The 21911-nt window shown below is 34.0% G+C and overlaps 1 protein-coding gene across 2 annotated transcripts; it reads right to left on the minus strand.

Annotated features, from left to right (window-relative positions):
* Positions 1–1518: 1518 nt before the first annotated feature.
* On the minus strand, positions 1519–20250 carry LOC134253805 (ATP-dependent RNA helicase DDX3X-like). 2 transcript variants are annotated; one of them, XM_062736398.1, is made up of 17 exons: positions 20119–20250; positions 18168–18216; positions 16835–16900; positions 15468–15608; positions 14847–14930; positions 12937–13063; positions 11204–11470; positions 10789–10888; positions 10352–10487; positions 8549–8622; positions 8139–8246; positions 7865–8025; positions 7497–7641; positions 6856–7185; positions 6381–6498; positions 5919–6075; positions 1519–5743 (listed from the first exon to the last, which is right to left on the minus strand). In XM_062736398.1, exons 1-17 carry the CDS (start codon positions 20164–20166, stop codon positions 5542–5544), a joined length of 2313 nt encoding a protein of 770 aa, XP_062592382.1. In that variant the 5' UTR covers positions 20167–20250; the 3' UTR covers positions 1519–5541. The 2 variants fall into 2 exon arrangements, with proteins under 2 accessions (XP_062592382.1, XP_062592383.1); XM_062736399.1 differs by lacking the exon at positions 16835–16900 and having other exon boundaries at positions 20119–20223.
* Positions 20251–21911: the final 1661 nt, after the last annotated feature.

A 21911-nucleotide genomic window follows, 5' to 3' on the forward strand; every position in this document is an offset into this window, starting at 1 on the left:
ATTGAGTAGTTACTCAAGTTTTTTAAGGAATAACTGTCTTATTTTTCAATTTCACGATGTGATCGCCGAAGGCGTGTATGCATAAAATTCACGCAAGTCAATCGATTGATCATCTTCATGAAATCGAAAAATCTGACGATTATTCCTTATATTTACATGCTCTTGATTCTGCCAATCCACGTGCTACAAGCCCTGCATCTGTCTAGCTATTTGTCCCACCCTGCACATGATTTTTTTTAACCAAGCCTATTGATGAACCAGTACATTCATGTAGAAATAAAGTACATTAACTATTTGTAATTTTATCTCGGACAAAGACATTGGAAATGTAATTATACTGATATAACATGGATTGGAACAGTTTATGTTTTTTTATGAACCCATGCTATATTGTATAACTTGGGAATCTATTAAATTCATTCCTTAATTAGTTTTATTCTATTAACCTAATAAGCACATGGAAGTACATGTAGGTTCAATTAATGCACAATTGGCCCAATCAATTTTACAATTAATGAGTTTACACAAATCCCATCCCATTTGTAATAATACTGTAAACCAGCTTTTATTCGCTTGCAATGAATATATCAGTTCTGCCACCTTTTTGCACTGCGAATATTTATCACTGAGAATTATTAATTTTGCTGTATAATTTACAGAATTTTTCTAGATTGCCAAAATAAGTTGTCATGGATTGATTTTAAACTGCAGAATTGCGAACGAAAGTTAACACGAATAATAAATGCTTTCAGAGTAATAGAAACCCTTCTCTCTGAGATAATTTCTTAATTTAAAGCTGTACACAATTTTTAAAAGTTCTTTGTCCAACACATTTCTCATCATTGACCACGGTATTATTTCTAGAGCCCCTCACTTGGTACTGCTTCAATGTCATAAATTATGCTATTAAGAATTCCTTGTGTGGACATATCCTGGTAACATGTTGCACAAGTGAATGCAGAACAACTGAACATGCTAAATGCCAACCCAGTGCATTATTCATAAGCTCATTGTTGTCAATATAATGCAATTTTCCAGAATGCAATCAGGTATACATGAGTGAAAAATTCTTGAATGGGATGTAAAACATCACACAATCTCTTTTAAAGCATGAATAGTACTTTTTCTTGCATAAGCCAAATCTGGAAAATGGATCCACTCTTAAAAACATAATCCTGGGTTACCTACAGCACGAGTGGCTAGTATACAATTTTATTAACATTACTTTGTCAAATTCATGAAATGCTTCCTTTCAGCATTGGTTGCATAGTTCTAGTTATTTCTTTGCACAGTCTTAACTATGCAAATACTAGTAGGTCAATTTTCCATAGGCTGCCCTGTAATCCACATGAATTGTTTTCAAATAAGAATACATTCAAGTTGATTTAATAAGTAAATGAACCAACTATTAACTTCACATACTGTATTGTTTTTGGTCTAGGTTACTAAAAATAGATATAGCAGATAACTGCAGGTATAACTTTACCTGTAATTAATTCAGAGATGAAAAACTACAAGTCAACATTTAAAGATTTTATTTGAACAACCACATTCAAAACTTGTTTTTGAATAGTCTGAGCTGCAGGTTTACAGGTTAATTTCCCCCCAAATATACAGCACAGCACAAAAAAAGACAAGAAAAAATAACTAATACAAAATATGCCGTCCCATTCTGAAACACCCTCTCCTAAAAGTTAACTTCTCTCATACACATTCGTGGGTTTTATACATGACATGCCAATTCATTGTACAGGATTATTTGCTGTGAAATGGACAAAGAATCATTACAAATGGATACCGAGACTTAAAATACTTAAGAATAAATAATTTTCTGCACTCAGAATCTGACTTTCTCCTGTTCTCTGTTTTGACTCTGACATACACAATGTACACAAGACTAATGATTTGTTTCTAATAGTACCAGGTACAAAGAAATATTTACTGCCAAATCAAGATTACAAATAAAAATATCTGGAAAAAGTTCAAAACTCTAGCATTTAGAGATAAAAATGAGAAATACAGTGTATTATTTTTACTTTGTGGCAAACAGAATTCACATTTCCACATAAAGTCAAGAGATACCAAAATACCAGTAACTCACATATAACTATGAAGATCAAATGTACTCAAGAAAACTGTATATAATTAAAGAATCTTTACTGAAAACCTAGCAATTTACAAGGCCCTCCTAAACCATCATTTAAAATTCACCCTCTGCCAAAATTCCCCCACACTCATCAAAGAACATGCACATGTATACTAATTTCAGCTACCCTTATTTTTTTCTTTTGTAAAATTAAGTCATTCATACATCACATTTTTAAAATAAAAAAAAAATACTGAATAAATTAATGTGTAAATCTTTATATAAAAAAGATTGCCATTGTGACTGTAAAATGTCTGTGATATAATATTATATAAAAAAAAAAATTGCACATTATTTTTTTTTAAACTTCAAATTTGACTCATCACAGAAAACTTGCAACAAGGATGCAAACATGCACCAAAATCATCCTTTGCTCCCTCCATTTCTCATAAGGAAGCACCAAGTCATAAAGGCAGCACCAAAAATAAAAATTAAAAAAAAATTTGACCTAACAATAAAGATACATGTACATGGTAAAACATATCTATATATTAAACTCGAATATTTTTTTACACGGGTGAATATGATTATGAGGAAACCTGTATGGCAGAGGATGAAAGCCCTGGTTTAATAATTTTTAAAAAGCCTCGCAAATACTGCTGTTCCTTACCAATACTGCATGAATATCATATGGATACATTGTGAAAATAGACACATACAAAACAAAAAGTTTAGTGACAAGATTATTATCAATGGGAAGTCGAAAAGATAAAATGGTCAAGAAAATCTGAATGAAAATAATGTGAGACCCCATAAATATACACACAGGAAACTTGAACACATTTTGGAATGTCTTTTACAGAATAGTTGATATCATTAAATACCGTGTATATATACCTCTGGATCCCTACAAGTCGTGTAATAAAGCATTTCCTATAGGAAATTGTTTGGCACATTGAAGAGATATATGGAAAAGCATGCATTAGGCATGCACCAAAAATAACAAGCACATCCGAACTGATTGTGTATCATACAATTTAACATTTGCTTAGGAGGAATAAACATCCCCCATATAGAGAAAAAAATACACATCAATAAAGTTTCAATGCAATTCAATGTGCACTGACTTTGGAAATGTTTACAATTAAGCAATAGCCTTCTTGTACAACTTCAAACTGTCAAAGTTTTATCACCATTACCGATGTTTTCAACAAGATACAGTATAAAACAGCACCGAGACAAACATCAAATTACGGAAACCCAAAACTCTTTTGTTCAGATCAGCTATCTGTACAAAAAAGTATCTTTGTAGTTTTGATTTTAAAGCACAAGATCTTTTCTTTAAAAGTATGAACTATAATCTATTATCTCTAAAATATAGACTTCAAAAACAAGGGATCCAGAGAATTTAAGATTAAAAATCATGTTCCATTTAAACAAAGTTAGGAAAATTACAATGTAAGAATAATAACAAATATTTTGTCAATAATTAACATTCAGAAAAAATAAAAAATACACAACGAAGGATGAAAACATTTCTATTATGTATTTGTTCTGGGACTATTAATAGCAATAGGTCAAGATATTGTATAAAAGCTCCAATGTCTGGATATTAAGGTTGACAGGTCTAGGCTTGTGGAAAAAACACAAACTCTGCCAAAAATCTCCACAACAAATACTTGAGAAACAAAAAACTGGCACATAACATGTCCTCTCCCCATAAGATGACCTTTTGAAAGACGTGGTTCAATCATTAAAATACGGATACAATTGCTATTTGTGACGCTAGTCGTTCAAACAAACATTTTTATGCTAGATCAAAGTGCCCTTTGTAGATCACTCTTAAATTAAATGTCCATAACATGTCCACAACTCAACTCCACATTTTTTTTATGATAGACTAAAGGATAAGAAAAAAATTCCACTTTCTGTGAAATACTATCTACATGTAATCAAAACATTTAATGAAGAAGGGCATATCCATTTGCAGTCAAATTTGTCAAAAGGTGATCTGTCAAACAGATCCATACACATTACATAATGCACCATTTAGCAGCTAAATGTGGAAATGCATGCACATCAAAAGTTCTTTAACAATATACATATAGAAAATTGGATGCTATGGCCACTGTACCACCACTTTTTATACAGAAATACACTACATGTGTACATTTAAGAAAACAAAATAACAAAAAAGTATATATCCATCATATGGTGGTACTCTTATCTTTTTAATTTTTCACGTTTCCACATCCAGCATAAAAAAAGGGGGCAAGATATATGACTTACTTGACTAGCATCACAAATGTGTTGACACATGTACATTAAAACCCCATTCTTTCCCACAGCATCAGATTTTAATTAAAAAAGGTCAAAGTCCTTCCTCTAAAAAAATCAAATGCTGTATCAATTATGTTCTCAATTACAGGAACATACTACTTATATATGTTAATCTGGATGAATAATTTCACCAGCTTTCATTTTTCATAAATATTGAAGTAAAAAAAAAATCTATTAAAGTGAACCTGTCTTCCTTTGATTCCAATTTCCAAAAATAACGTTCTTCCAAAAATCTACATTTGGAAACAGGACGGCATCATAGCAAAAAATATTGGAACTACAAGACTACAATATTCAGAAAAATCTTACAATAGCTCATGGTAATATACAATAGAACCAGCAAACATCTCTCTCCCGTTTGCAGTGCAGTAGCATTTTACATTTAAGTTTCTTCATTACTAAAATACTGGAAAAGTATGAACTTTGTAAAAGTGAGTAAATACATGTACCACTTACAATTGACACTATTAGTCCATGAATATAATTGATCACAATGTCAGCACAAATACTTTCCTTTAGGGGTTTTTCCCCTAAAAACTTAATAATCTAGTTAAAAAGTGTGGACAAATGGGTCTATCAACACTTACAACAGATCTTAATGCACGAAAAGAAAAAATCAAAATATTTCCTGATAATTTTATGTAATCATCTTTCCCCTCCTAGAGTATAATAAAAGTAATTAGGGGGGAAAAAATAAAAAAAATGTTTCGTCTCAAAAGTCTGCTTGACAATTGTTCACTACTTGTAAAACATTTCAAGATAAATTTGTAAGAAATCAGTCATCTGCCATTTTTAAAACAATGACACAACAATGAACGATATGTATTCTTGGTAACAAATGCTGACATTGCTAAAATGTGAATTTAAAATAGGATTTATGACACAGTTCAACGAGGGCTCTCCAAACACAGTTATCTTCTGAGACCAACACCATCCACTTGAACAATCCTAGCTCTCGTCTCACTGCAGTTATCTGAACTCATCTCCACAGGCTACAAGACTGCCTTCTAAAGCCTTGAATTTAAATTTTAAGGGGGCTGGTTCTACCATATTGTCACCCTGCAAAATGTACAACAGTGAAATAAACAAAATGTGGTTGTTGCTTGCTGGGCTCTTCAGTTGCCCCACCAGTCTGGGGCGGCACTGTTGCTGGGGGCATTGTAGGCCCCACCATAGGAACCACCATAGTTGCTGTACTGGTTGGCCATAGGATTATAATTGTTGCTGTATCCTCCCCCACCCTGCTGCTGTTGCTGCTGAGATTTGGGTTTGTTCTGCTGTCGGTAATCTCTTGATCCAAATCCAGAATTGCCGAATCTACAAACATCAAAAACCTTTTGGTCTAAAACCCAATCTTTGGCTTTGAAAACATCAAAGTACATGTATTTTTGTAGTGTATGACACAGAATGAAAAGAAATTTTTTATAAGGCCCCCATATTTCTATGTAACGCCCTAATTATCATACTGCTTAATGTAACAAAATGGACTGACCTTCTTCCACCTCCCCTTCTGGAACTTCCAGTGGGCCGAGCTTCGTAAGCCATGGACTCAAGCCATGATGGAACTTCCTGATGGGCCTCCACAAGTAAATCCATGAGGTCCCGCACAATGTTCTTGTTCTTTTCATTGAAGAATGAGGTTGCCAAACCTGAAAGATCAATTTCAATATAAACCAATTCTAATCCAACTAACTCAGTTTTCATAACATATATATGTATGATTCAACCTCTTTCCAACTATTGAATATGTCTGTAAGTATACAAGCCATATAATATAAAGGTATTAAACATGTACATGTATTTGACATATACTACATCATTCTGGCAGAGAAATTTTTTTTCAAATCATACACATAGATGCATCACATTATAGGATGTGCTCAATTTAGTGTAAAGGGGCTGAGTGGAATACACAGCTGACAAAAAATACTTTAAAGTGCTCGACTGTACTCACCCAGATTTCCTACTCGACCAGTTCTTCCAATCCTGTGTACATATTCCTCAATGTCACTTGGCAGATCAAAGTTCACAACATGTCTTACATTCTGGATATCCAAGCCTCTTGCAGCCACCTGTTTTTGAAAACAATTTTTTTGTAAGTCCAAGGACTATTAATTTTGAATTTGTTTATAATGTTCTACCAATTAATTTTGGTGCTGTGGTTCTCATAATGAAAACAACATACAAGCGAGGACAAGGCATTCAAGACTTGGTCTTTGTACTGGCATATAAATTATCCCTCAATATTGTATAACTTCCACATCCAAAGCCCTTCTTATCAAATATTTTAACACATACTGATGCAAATCAAATCATGGGTAAGTTCATTTTACATAGACACCTGTCTGCAAACTTGTTCCATTCTCTGAATCTAAAACTCCTTTTCCTACAAACACTTTCCTGATCCCACCAAATATTTCTACACTTACAGCAGTAGCTACAATGATGGGCCTGTCCCCACTCCTGAACAGCCTCAGAGCCTCTTCTCTCTCCTTCTGAGAGCGGTCACCGTGAATACTGGTGGCGGGATACCCCTCCCTGATCAGGAAATCCTCCAGGGAATCGGCGCCCTTCTTGGTCTCCACAAACACCAGAGTCAGTGAGTCGGGACCTGCTGCTGCATTCAATAGATCCAACAGGAAGGAACGCTTCTCCATTTCTTCCACCCACACCACTTTCTGGGTAATGTTCTCACTGGTGCTGCCAACTCTTCCAACAGCCAAAAATATGTAGTTGTCCAGGAAATCTCTGGCCAGCATCTACAACAGAAATCTAAAGTATGAAAGGCTTCAATGGCATTGAATATGAAAAAAGTTTGTTTTCTAAATTTTGTAAATATTAAATTTTGCAAAAAAATGTCACAATCACAGTTTTTTGGCTTGACGAAACAAGGTTCAAATTAACCAAGAAAGATGGGATAATCTGCAAGACTGGCAAAACTACCTTGCATAAATTATCTCATGTTTTCAAATACACTGACATCCCTGGAATACCCAACAAATATGATCTGACATAAAAATATTTGGATTTACAGTACAACTTGGACTTCTATAGAGAAAAAAAAGCTCACCTGAATTTCCTTGGGGAATGTGGCACTGAACATGAGAGTCTGCCTTACACCACTTGGGGGCATGTTATCCTTCTCCACAATGCGGCGGATCTGGGGTTCAAATCCCATGTCTAACATTCTGTCTGCCTCGTCCAATACCAGGAACCTGGTCAGTAAAAATTGTGTGTCAGAAAGGTATAGAAAACATAGTCGTGCGTCAATCAAAAAGAATATAAAAGATGAATAGAACAATTGAATAATTCTTTTTGTCATAATATTTTTCTTCTTTTTAAAATTAAATTTGATTTCTTTTATGCAAGAATTGAAATACATGTATTGTAAACAGAATACACAAGTACTTCTTTTATCATTTACATCAGTCTACTTACTTGCAGTGCTCCAGTCCGAGCTTGCCCCTCTCCAGCATGTCTACCAGTCTTCCCGGGGTAGCCACCAGTAAATGACACCCTCTGTCCAGGTCCCTCATCTGGGCCCCAATATCAGCCCCTCCGTAAACCACACAGGGTCTCACACGGGAACGATAGGCAAACTAACAATAAGACAGGAAATTGTACTTGTGCGAGTTACAGAATTGTATTGTGGGTAAAAACAAAATGGTCAACTTGACTTCAAATATTATTTTCTCATTAGCAAAATACAAACCTTCCTTGCTTCATCAAAGATTTGGTAAGCCAGCTCTCTGGTAGGGGCCAGGACAAGGGCCAGTGGATACTGTTTTCTGCGTCCATACTGTCTTGACGAGGAAACATTCTACAAAAATCAGGTCAAAGAATCCATAAATACATTTCTAATTTTCATCCTTAGGTTTGAATACAAAATGTCAAATTACTTCAGCAAATTATATTATTTCAGAGCTCTTTGATATAGATGTTAGTTATTCATAATAGATTTAATCCCAGGAGTATTTGTCATTCAGCTACATGTATTTTCCCCACCAGCTGTAGCACATTTTGAACTGTGCATTTTTATGTGATAAAAATTAAATCTTTTCACATAAATTTTAATCTTTAACAAAATCTGTACAAGTATGCAGCATTTATTTGATTACTTACAGCTGATTCCTCGGGTCCATTTTCATAGACTCTGTTTAACACTGGGACCAAGAAGGCAGCAGTCTTCCCAGAACCTGAAACATACAAACAACTTTTAAATGGACCATCACAGAAAGAAGTTCCCTAGGATATTGTGCACATGTATTTCAACAAACCAACAATATTCAATAGAGTCATAATTGAAATCTCTTAAATTTGCAGGACATACATGTACTGTAAACCAACTTTTATTGGCATGCGAGAAATTTTCGCGAAGTTCGCAAGAGGCTCGTCATCATATTTCTCTCCACAAACCGGTCCTTAAAGTTTGTCTATTAACAACAGTTCCAAAAAGGCTTGATCTCTAAAATTAATCATCGCGAACTAGTTTATCACAGTTAATCGCGAAATAAAGTCGTTATGAATAAAAGTGGTTTACAGTATACATGTACAAGCACTGCTTCAGTAAGAAAATTTCTTCGAAAATTAATTAATTTTTTTTTTGCTGCTCAAGAGACATGTAATGTTTATGAAACATAACAAAGTATCATACATGTATGAGATAAATCAATAAATGATATACAGTAGAACTCGTTTAGTACAAACATGGATATAGCCAATTCACGGATATAGCGAAGTTTTTCCGAGTTCCCCGCAAAATTCTTAACAAATCTTTGTAAATTTTAGGGTTATAACGAACTCTGATATATAACGAATTTATGGATATAGCGAAATGATTTTGAGTCCCATTGAGATTAAATAGAATGAAATTTACATCTTTCATAACGAACTTTCAAAGAACCGACTTAACTTTCTTTTAGCATTTGTATATAAAATTCAATTCATAATCAAAGGCCTGAAGGGCCTGTGAGTTGACTCGCTCGAGTTAATTGAGCTTTTTCATACATCTGGACACCATACCTTATATTCAGTTTATTTTGCATCTTAAGAGACTGAATATTATATGTCTCCTGATGTTCGGTTCAAAAATAAAGTGTATATTGTTGCCTTATATATACAGGTTGGCACTAATGGGCTTCCGTACATATTATTGTGAAAAACACCACTGCAAACCTGGATAGTATAATGAATTTAAGCACACTAGCTGCAGTGGTCAGTGTTATGGAGTAATTAGTTTAAAGATTCCCACAGCAAATCTGGATTCTAAAAATAGATTTTTCAAGCACACTAGCTGCAGCTCATGAGAGCAGCAGGTGTTTGCATTAGGGAGTATTCTAGGTCAATTATAAATAAACTTCAGATGGGAAGATTAGATCCGCCTAACATACTTGAACATATATTCATACGCAGTAATTGTACATCGTACAGATATTTAAACAAAAATTTCTTTAAAAGCATGAAGACATAAATAATGTAACAGTATTAAATTTAATACAGTTTTTACCTTTTAAGTTTATACAATCACTCAAACAACAGCATTTTTTGCTAGGACTATCATATTTGGCGTATGGATCACCTTGATGAATGCGTGATAAATTTTACAGCTCTGAAGCGGCTGTGTCAACAAGGAGTAGCTCGCTACGCGAGCCAACTCAATAAAACCTTAGTTATTGAAAGTATAGTTTGTAATACATGTGTTTGCTTCCATAACATATTTGATAGTAACACTTGAAGGAAAACATGCATATTGCGAATTCGCTATATATGGTTATATAAATTCGTTATATGGATATAACGAATTATGGATATAGCGAATTAAATTCACGGATCCCTAGACTTCGCTATAACCGAGTTTTACTGTACAAGCACTGAAGATGATACCATAATATACCTGTAGTAAAGCCCTGTCCTGTTAATTCTTACCTGTCTGAGCACAGGCCATTAAGTCCCTCTTATTCAGAACGATAGGAATGGCGTATTTCTGTACTGGAGTAGGCTTGGAGTAGCGACTCAGCACTATGTTGTTTCTGATAATCTCTCCCAAGTTACATTCCTCAAACTGAAATACACAAAAAATGACATTCCCTTAGAACTCCAAGAAGTTACATTTCAATTTTCAAATACATGTACATGTACTTTCAAAATAAACAAATGCCACATTCCGTTACAAAATTGCTCCTGGTGATAATTCTATACAAATATGAACTTTTCATAGGGTCAGACACTGCCTGATCAAGGTTATAAACCAGTAATTGGTAAAAGTTTTTAACCAATAACTGACAAGGTCCATATAGTCTGGACCAATCAGGTAGCAATAAAACTGCAGATCAACTGAAAGTCATAAATCCGCATTTACTTACAGTCTCTACATTTTTGGGGGCATTTTCTCCCGTTGCCTCCACAGGAATATCTTCATATTTGTCAAAGTTTATGCCAGTATTTCCACTTCCAAAGAGCTCTCTTAAAAGACAACAGAATGATGAATCATTAGTCAAATTTTGAACTCTTGTTGGAAAAATTTGATACAAAAATATCGTAAATTTTTTTTTGTAGGGAACCAAATTATATGTTCACAAATAAAATTGAAAGTGTAATGTGTTATCATAGGAAAATGAATCTGACAAAATGATGAACTCTTATAATTGCAGTTCTGAAACATTTTTATCTAAAAAGAATTCCAATCTAAAATATTGTTTTGTTTGCACAGCTATCAATATCAGCCAGATGATGTATAAAATGAATACAAAATTGTTCAGTGCTGCAAGTTTTCCTTACTCTTCCATTCGGGGGTTGGGGGGCAGTGGAATAGTCCAGTTTTCCTTTGTAGTCTCCTGGGGGTACTTGCCCCCGGTATTGTAGTCAGTTCGATTGTCCCATCTGTTATTTGTGCCGAAGTCCCCCTCACTCTGGAATCTCTGGTTGTTGAAGTTGCGATCATCTTCCAGGTTATCCCAGCGTCCCCCAGAACTTGGAGGGGCACTACCTTGTCTATTGAAGCGATCACCATCTCCATAGTTGTTGTATCTGTCCCCTCCTCCATACCTAAAATGTCAAAAATCTTTTTCCATATTTGATCATTTTTTTTAACTAGAACTGTCCAATAGGGACAAATACCCCCCGCTGGGTTTTTCAGAGAAGGTGCCAAATCAAAAATACTTTATGGATCTTAAGAGGTGTTCACAATTTACTTACAAAAATTTGCAGTGAAATATAATTGCTCATCATGTTTTTTAATGAATGAAACAAAGGTGCAACCAAATGAAACATCAATACTAATACATTGTAATTCCATTGTAACACCTTTTTTTTATTTTTTCATTTTATTTTTTTTTTATTTCTGCATTAAAAAAATATATTGCAATTATGTGTTATGTCACTCTGCAAACACACATAATACAAAATCAAATTAATCTTGATATATCAATTTGAAATGCATTTTGAAAATAAAGAGCTGGTCATCCAGTAATGAAGTGCTTTGACAGATAATAAATTACTATTAAGAGAATAAGAGAAGAGAGATCTTTAATTCTTGTGCCTTATTCCCTGGAGATTAGATAACACACACCTTGATAAGAGATATGCCTTAACAACTTCCAACACCAAACTCATTAATTTATCTTTAACTGGATGCATGTCCAGTCATTATTCCCAAGAGACAAATGAAATTACATTATCTTCTGTGCAATATAAAAACTGTTTTTAACACTTGATGATGTTTCTTTTTTTAAAGTTTTTATAAGTAGTTTTAAGCTGTAGTATTTTTGAACAGATATTCTAGATTCTATATCTCAAACCTTATACATGAGCCCAAAATGAACAAGTCAATTAAAATAAAAAATAAAACCCGTAAAATGCAAAAAAATTAACAAAAAGAGTTGAAAATTCCAGGTGCACACCTTCATCTGGTGAATAATAAGTGTACAAATTTTCAGATTAATCCTTGCAATAGTTTCTGAGAAACGGTCCGGACAAAACCACAAAATAAAAATGAAAAAACACCAGTAAAATTCAAAATAATAATCGAATCAAGATGAAAATATCAGGTGCACAACTTCATATAGTGAATAATATGTGTACAAATTTTCAGACAAATCCTTCCAATAGTTTCTGAGTAATGGACCGGACAAAATCTCGTCTACAGACAGACAGACGGACAGACGGACATGGTGATTCCAATATACCCCCCCTAAACTTCGTTTGCGGGGGGTATAAAAAAAATGATTAAACCCAAATAAAACATGCTTATTACTATCAACATGCTGAAGAGACTCTATCAAAACAAGATGATATTATTACAATTTACATGTATATTTCAATAAATATTGGCATAATTCTATACTACCTTAAAAATCTATCAATTCCATTCATCTTTTAGAAAGTCTAATTCATTTTTTTAACTAGGAACCAAAACAGTCCAGAGATACAAGACCCCCACTTTGATAGAAGACTTCTAAACATTGCATAATGATGTAAGAAGTAAATTTTTCGGCCTATGATGTTTAACTAACCTTCCTGGAGCATTATTCTGGTAGCCGCCCCGGCGGTTCTGGTAATTGTTGTAGCCCCCTCTGTTACCTCCGCCCTGATTGTAGCCCCCTCTGTTGTAGGCATTGTAGCCACCTCTGTCACCCATGTCTGAAACACAACAATGGACATCAACAATCATCAGATGAAATTTGGGACCAATGCATTAAAATCAATTGAGTCCCAAAACAATTATTGTAAATTCCTAAATATATGCGTGGAATTAATTATCGGTAATTTCGCGAGAAGCACCACTCGGGAAATAAAATTACAGTCAAACCTGTTTTAAGAGGCCACTCGTGGGAGAATGACAAATTGGCCACATAAGACAGGTGGCCACTTATTCCAGGTTTCAAAGCAATGAATAAAAAATTGCGACCACAGTTGTATATTTATTTTCACACGTCTCCAAATCCAATTTCAACACATTTAAACACTTATAAAGTTTTAAGTCACATGAAATCCTTTTTTTTCCATTTCATTTTACATGAATTTTTTAAAGAAATCTGTTATTTTATTTTTTTTTTTTTTTTGTGTATGTGTGTTGGTAATTTAATTGTACAGCCATATAATTTACATCACAGGAAATCATGAAATGTTCTAACAACTAAGCATTTCCCTTTATGCTGTGTAATTGAAGCTTTTTAATTTTTCTAGATACAAATTTATTTATAAAACATAAAAGGTTAAAACGCGAGACTGACCGCTTGACTTGATAACCTCAGACGAAATTGTTATTAATATGTAGCCTATTGAGTTTATCTGTTTATATCATGAAAATATTTAACAACTTACTTTCGTATGTTAAGAACACAAAAAAATGTTTGTTAACAAATAAATCATTTAATCATATTAATTAAATCATTAAATCCTGACAGAATTCAAATTACACCTGCAATTATTGGTCATTAACTCATTATCAGCTGTTCATGTTTGGCTTCGTATGAGGATACGAGGTCACGTGTCAAACGGAAATCATGTGACAAAACAGACAAAATGGCCGCTGAAAACAGGCGTGTTGAGCGCACGGGACCTAAAAACACTGGCCACTGGCCGCGTTAGACAGGTGGCCGCTTAAATGAGTTAAAATATAGTGAAAAAATGATCGGGCGGGATTGAAACTGGCCGCTCATGGGGAGTGGCCGCTGATTAAAGGTGGCCGTAACAACAGGTGCGACTGTACTCGCTATTATTTTTATGGTGCTAAAAACAATTTAAAATCCCTCGATGAACCATCCAACAGGGTTCGACACTAACATTTTTAGGCTTTGTAGTGCTTCCTTATTTTTTACTAATCTGTGGGCAATTTTACTAGTCCGTCAAAAATATAAATAAATAGAAATAACATTGCAATGTACTTTTCATACTTTTTAGAAATAAACAAAGCATTTACATGAAATATTTTATACCAAGATTCATTGAAGCTGCGCAATCAGGAACTACGATCCTATTCCCGATCTCTTTCGTTTTTCTATATGATTACATCATCCAAACATCCGACATCTTTCTTTATGTGTCATACTAAATCATGATTGTAAAAATGTTTAATTTCATACCAATGAGACCTAAAATTAAGTGCCCAGAATTACCTAACTTCCCGCCAAGAAGCTAAAAATATATACAGGGTTTTCCAGTGAAAGTTGTAGAGAATTGAACATCATTAAATTCTTTTTTTCTCCCCCAGAAAACTTTATTAGTCCATTCAGACTTATAAGCCACAAAATTTATTAGTCCGAATGAAAATGTATTAGTCTGAAACTAACGTTAATGTCGAACCCTGTCCAATTGCATATCATTATTCTTGCGTTTTGAAGAAGCATTTCGCGATAAAAAGTACTCGGTACTCGCGAATAATAAGGAATCTACAGTACTTCTGACTGTATTTGACACTTACTGGGCTGACTGAAGCTCTGGGGAGGACCCCCGTTCATGTATCCTCCACGCCCCTGATTATATCCTCCCCTGTTAAAGCCTCCATCTGAAACCAGAAAATCATGTGATGTACACACTGCAAAAATAGTATGCAAGCTGTTCTTGAAAATAAATTATGGCACTTTGTAAAGATTTTCTCGAATTCCCAGGGCAAAAATTTAAAACAATTTATGTCTAAACTTAATGCAATGTGACCTATTAAACTATTCAAATATTACCACTTTGGTATCGCAGATTCATTCAACACCACGAAGATCATTAATTAGAAATGAAAAAAATGAAGGTAAAAGCCTTGTAATCATTATTTGTACAAATATTTGGTTCATCCTGTTAGAATACAATATTTTTTTCTTAAAAAAAATAAATAAATAGACTTAGAAAATACTATAAAGATCTAGATTTGTAAAGGAAAATTAAAGAAACAATATACACTTCACCTGAAACTACAATTTCTTAGAAAATAATTTACAAGTAATGTACATACACTCTAGCCCAAATAAATCATCTATGATTAGAGAAACTAAAGAGAATTGTTAATCCATTAGTAATTTATGATAAACTTCTAAGAAGATTTTTATTTTACCTCTGCCCCCTCTATTATCAGGCAGTGGGGGTGGGGGGTAATTTGGCACCATTCCCATGGGAGGGGGAGCAGGAGCCCCTGGGGCATTCCTCATGTGAGGAGGCACATAGCGCTGACCCTGTTGCCCTTGGTTACCCTGACCTGAAAAAGATGCACTGAGATAAATCTTCCATTCTCAAACTTTCTTCCACAACATCAAGCATTTTTTATAAATCGCATGACATTAATTAATTAAGTAATATGACAACAATTAAACCATGCAATATGAACAATACTGCAGTGATAAGCAAAAATGTACTACTTCAGAGCATAACCAATGAAAAATAAAATTCATAAAAGATGCAGACAGATTTGGGATGTGATGGGATATCCTATATAATTCAATCCTTTATCTATGAAGTACTTCCTTTTATTTCGGAAAACCTGAACCCCTAAATTGTTCAGTTCTTTGACAAAGCATTAGCCCAGTTGCTAGTTCAGTTGTGTTTTCCTCATAAGGAACCGGTGTGAGTGTACTTTTTGACTTACATATATTTTACTACTAATCCTGATTTATGTTTAACATTACATGTATCTCTATGAAATGATAATGAACTTTGAATAATCATTGTTCAAACATGAGGGATAATGGTTTATTTCAAAGGAAAATGATTATTTGGGACCCATCACTTTCAAGATATGAATGTTTTAAGATAAGAAAAAAATAAAAACATAGATCATGCTAAAGCTAAGATAAACTACAGTATGAATCAGGATAAAATGTTCCACCTCGTCAACAGGTATTCTTTATAAATTAGTCAACACAGGTAAACCCACTAATTGTGCATTACAGCAACTATCACCATCATCATGATCATAGCCAAATAACTAAATCAATCATTTCAGGCATTTTTCTTTGAAATACCTTTAATAAAAAAAAAATTTTTTTTTTTTTTTAAATTTAAGCAAAGTCCTGTGAGTCTGACTCCCTATTTACTATGGCTGCAATTGCCAGGCCTAGTGCATTAACAGCACCAAGATAATTAAGTTCACCTAGGCAATTTAAACTTTGCCAGTGCAGTCACATATCGGTATTAGAAACCTATTCAACCATTTGAAACAGGGCAGATTTTGTCACTTAAAAGTAACAATATTTGTATTATTTTGGCAAATGCACGATTTGGACAAATAAGTATCAAATTTGGTTATTTACCACTCTCCTTTCATAAAATTACCAGTTGGAATATCATAACGTAATTTTAGTGCTTAAAATTAAGCATTTCTGATTGCAGATAACTCTATATTTATGGATTATGAAACTCGAAATAGACGAGTTGAACTCTGACAATCCTGAACATACTGTGGTCGTACAGAGAAAAATACGACACCTGGCATGTAGAACATTTGTTCCTGAAATCTTGGGTTTGCGCTGTTTGGTCGATAATTTCGTCCATCTACAAATCAAAGTTAACTATCAACATTTTCTGTGAACTTGGAATTAAAACAAAACAGAATAATCATTCAGATCAATGTTTTGAATCAATTTGTAGGTCCCGATATGTCGAATGATTTGTGTTCCAATTTTATCAACTAAGTATTGGACTATACTTGTAAGGTTTGTTTGTGACTGTCTACAGAAAAATATCAGATTGATCATACTCATAGATGCAAGGCAGTTATCTATAAGATGGATTTACCCAATATATTTCTATTGACTATTCAGGGTGTCATCTATATAGATGAGTATAAAGACTTCATTTCCAGACTAAGATATACTGCCAGCAGTCATGTTTAAGCCAATGAAACTGCTAGATTTAAGTGTAAGGGTAAAATTCATGTACATTTGTTACTGCAAACAACCCTCCCAACAAAATACAGACATTGAAAACTTTTTTAGTGTTAACATGGTAAAAGTAACCATAAAATATGAGTAATTTTATTTTTACATAAATCTCACTCAGACCTGTTTGCATTCTAAGATGTATCGTGTGTATGACCAGTACACAAAAATTCCTACTCACTGAAAATCAAATCTTAAATCCTTCCATAGAGAAACCACTTTCCATATACATTGTATAACAAATATATAAAGCACATGCAAATCTTTTTTCTCTGTTCCCCGTATCACACCAAAAATGACAAACCCATTATTACCACATTTCCATATATGCTTTCTTTTCCTACTATTTCTAATTTTAGAAATTATTGCCTGTACTTGAAATGTTAGTGAAAATGTTATAATTATATAAAATCATGCTCCGCACTGTTTTCTTGAGTGTCTGTGTGTTCATGTATGAGGATGGGTGTTAAGGTTAATTTTCTATTATCACTGTTCACAATGGATTGAAAAGGAGTATAAACCAAACCAGGAACATTGCAACTTTTTAGTGGTACACTTTCACTCAACGAATGAATGAGTGGGATTATACGAAATTGTTAAATATTTTGTCACTGTCACTTCATCCCAAGACAGTCAGCTGCAATTAGAGGCAGTGCCTCTATATAGTCCAACTTTTAAAATGTTGACATGAACCAACTCTTATGGAGATGAACTACCAGTCAACAATGCCAAAGAAAACTATGGGAAATTGTTTTTCTTCCATATAACCAAGACAGAGATGAAAGTGTCAAAATTGGATTGTACACAGGTCCTCCTCCATAATCCACAGAAAATAATCAACTGCAAAATTGCTAAATCCTGATAAACAAAATATAACTTACCTTTGCCACTGTATGGTCTTCCACCAGATCCTAAGTCTAAACCAGCAAACTATAAAAGAAAAGCTTATTATACAACAAGTTTCTTTTTTGGGGGTAGGGGGAGGGGGTCTCTGCCATGTGGACCTTTCATCTGTCTTTAAGTTTATATGAGGTTAAGGGGGTCTCCCTGCCATATCAATGTTCACCAATACGTTATGTGAGGGTATGGATTTATCTCTGCATGTCAACCTGTACACGAAGTCTGCATGTCCTGCCCTTCCCATTATCCTTTTTGTTAATGTTATCTAAAGAATGTTTTTGTTTTTTCCCCCAAAGGATTTATGTTTTATTATATTTTAATGGAAGTCATCAATGCCCTTTTTGGTCAATTTGGAATGGGCAGGGCTATAGGCATTGATGTCATCAAGTTATATGCACAGTTAAAAACAAGTCTTTGCTCTCTGAAAAGGATTTTTATAAAATAAAGTAGTATAAAACCATAGAAAGCATGGACTGTTGTACCTCATTGAAGGGATAAATATATGTACAAGGTAGGCAGCAGAGGATCCAGGAATTTCATAACAGGAGGTAGTAAAAGTTCAGGGGTTTGGGGGCTGCATGGAAGCCCCCTGGAATAGGGTTCGTTCACCCGACCTACCTGTTCGCAGGAGTCTGTTCGCTCAGAGTCCATTCGCCCGAAATATTGTTCGCCCAATATTTATATATATACTATATGATTTAAATATTATAACATGTATTATTTATTCTATTTTTAAACGGGAGGGTGCACGGCTGGCGCGCCCACCCTGGATCCGCCTTTGGTAGGGGTTACTAGAAATGTCATAGACTGTTTCACGATAACTGCAGAACTGCTCTTTTGTCAGGTCCAGTCCAAAAACTATTTCTACCTACGTAGCTATTAAGTTACGTAACTATTTAAACCTACCCAAAGTAGCTATTTTTACCTACTTTTTATATTTTCTGCAATTTGCGATCAAAAGACCAAACGGCGCAACATGGCGAATACCATATCTTTTGATACAGTCACACCAATGATTAATACAACAAAATTTGGGCCAAAAAATGATTACTTCCTGAATCGGCAATTTTACATTAGTTTCTAAGCAAAATTAATAATATACGAAGTTATCATTTTTTGACCAAATTTTTGTCATATCAATCATCAGTGTGACTGTATCAAGAAATTTTGTGTTCACCATGTCGCGCCGTTCCTGCATTTGGCCACCAAATGCAAATAAAGCAGAAAGTAGGTAAAAATAGCTACCTTGGGTAGCTTTAAATACCTAGGTAGCTATTAATAGCTACGTAGGTAGAAATAGTCTTTGGACTTGACCTGTTTGTGTGGCAAAATAAATTTTGGTGAAAATGATGTAAAAACAATTGTTAATATATGTCATTTAATTATCTGTCAACAAAAACTTCACCAAATGTTATTAAGTTGTCCTGCAAAAGAGCAGTGATGCAGTTATCCAGCAGGATTGAATGCATGCCATAAACATAATTTCCACTCAAAAAAAAAATTGTGATTTGAATTGTTCTGTTCTGTGCAAGATCATAGTAGTAGAATTTGTGTGATTTACTACTTTCATTTTTAATTTTATAAAGAAAAGCAGGTTTGAGGCCGCATTTCCAAAAAAAAAAAAAAATAGAGTTACTGTTCCTGATCAGCTGATTTTGTACAACGGACATCAAATAGATATTGATAGGAAAACTTCTAATTCTTTTTAATGAGTTTTTAGATGATTAGTTTACATATTTCTTCGAATTTATTATAGTAATTTGTCAATTTGAAACAGAAAATGTCATTTCTTTCTGAACATTGTGGTCGTCGCCATTTTGGATCGACCGGGAGAGAAGAATTTTATCTTTGCCTCTGTCGTTTTAAATGACCAAAAAAATATGGCAAAATTCACTTAAAGGCCTTTCTTTGTAACCCATTTAACTAACTAACCTGCTGCTCTAGACCTTGACCATTTTGATTATGAACATTTGACATCATAAGTCCACTCTTTCTTCCACAAGAAAACTGTGTTGGGAGAGCCAATCAACGAGAGCCTGTGTCAGTTTATATATCTGAGCTAATGATCACGTGACATAGTGTCATTACTTTCGCTTTCTGCGTGAAAGAGAAACAAGAGGCCCACGGGCTAAATTGCTCACGCGAGTCACTCTGGTCATACTGTTATTTTTTTCCACACATTTTCCCCATGTTTATAAATACGTAAAACTTTGAACTCCTATCGAGGCCTCACCCTACCTCCGAGGGGGAACTTGAGGATAGTATCTTATCGGCCTAAGAATATTTTAAGCTCACTCAGGGACCTATTGGCTATATACTTAGTATGTAGGTCCCTGGCTCACCTGTTTCAGTCGTCCATTTGTCTGTTCGTTTGTCTGTAAACTTTCCAAATTTTCGCCTTCACCATTCCCAAGAACACAGGACCAAAAAGCATCTCTGGGTGAAGTGACGAGCGAAATTGTTCTACATTTGAAATGAAGTGTCATATATGCCTTTTTTTCACGGGGATTTAAATCAAGAATTACTGAAAGTTATTAAAACAAATCTTTTTATTAACAATTAGTAGACTAAAGTTAAAGTTTAAGTTAAACCATATTAACACTGATAAATGTGGAAGCTTAATTAAAAATTTCTATTCAATTTGTTGAAATAAAGGGGTATGATGGGCCCACACTAGCAATCACACATTATAAAGGAATGTGCTTAAGAAAAAAAATTCTTCAAAAATCTTTATCTCAGGTATGAACAGCAGAGCCATAATTAGCTATTTTCATAAGAGAGCAGTCTCAAGTATATAATGTTATTCAAAATTTGTTCAAATAGTGACCGCCAGGAATAGGGTGAAGTCATTACTGACAGCCAAAGTTTTGCTATGGGAAAAAATCTTTTTTTAAAAAATCCTGTCAGAACAGCAATTAACGCTATTTTTAGTCAAAGTTTTATGGAAGCATTGTTACAACGCACTTTGAAAAAAATTTCAATGTTCATTAAATTTGAGACAAAGTTAGCGCACTTTGAAAAACAAATATTTCTTTTCAAAGTGCGTTATTATTGGCCAATGTTGTTCTAGCAAATGCCTATATTAGTATTAGGTATATTTTTCTAAAAAAAAAAAAAAAAAAAAAAAAAAAAAAAAAAAATGGGGGGGGGGGGGTGAGCCCCACTACCACCCCCCCAGTTCCAACGCCTACTGTAGGTATGATGGCAATCTCAGTCAAAATAATTTGTTTCATACATATTTTTTTTTCAAAGTGCGTTAAGTGTCTCTATGGTTTAAAATGTTAATGTACACTCTTAACGCAATTTGATTTTTTTTTCAAAGTGCGTTGTTTTTGCCCAAAATTTAATACACTTTGACTTTTTTTTTCAAAGTGCGTTGATTTTGTCCCAATTTTAACGCACTTTAAAAAAATTTTGAAAGTGCGTTATTTTTTAAAAGTGCGTTGCCACAAAGCATCATCAGGAAGTATAGTTTAGGTTCAAGTTTGTTCATATCACTGATTACATCCAGGACTTGGGTCCGTGTAACACTTTTTAAAAACAATTCAAAATTCTAAAACGATTATGAGATGTTATTGTATATTGTTTAATATTTAAGTTCATGTGCCATAATTGGCAAGATGAATGCCCTGAGACCATTGCGACTCTCCAATCATTTCATCTCTTATATCGCAAACAAAACGGAACCACTTGAAAGGCTTAAACGTTTCTTGTAGTATCTAGTT

The sequence above is a fragment of the Saccostrea cucullata genome, unplaced genomic scaffold (genome assembly GCF_032062105.1).
Source record: "Saccostrea cucullata isolate Sc308-1 unplaced genomic scaffold, CSIRO_AGI_Scuc_v1 ctg112, whole genome shotgun sequence".
In the NCBI taxonomy this organism is placed as follows: Eukaryota; Metazoa; Mollusca; class Bivalvia; order Ostreida; family Ostreidae; genus Saccostrea; species Saccostrea cuccullata.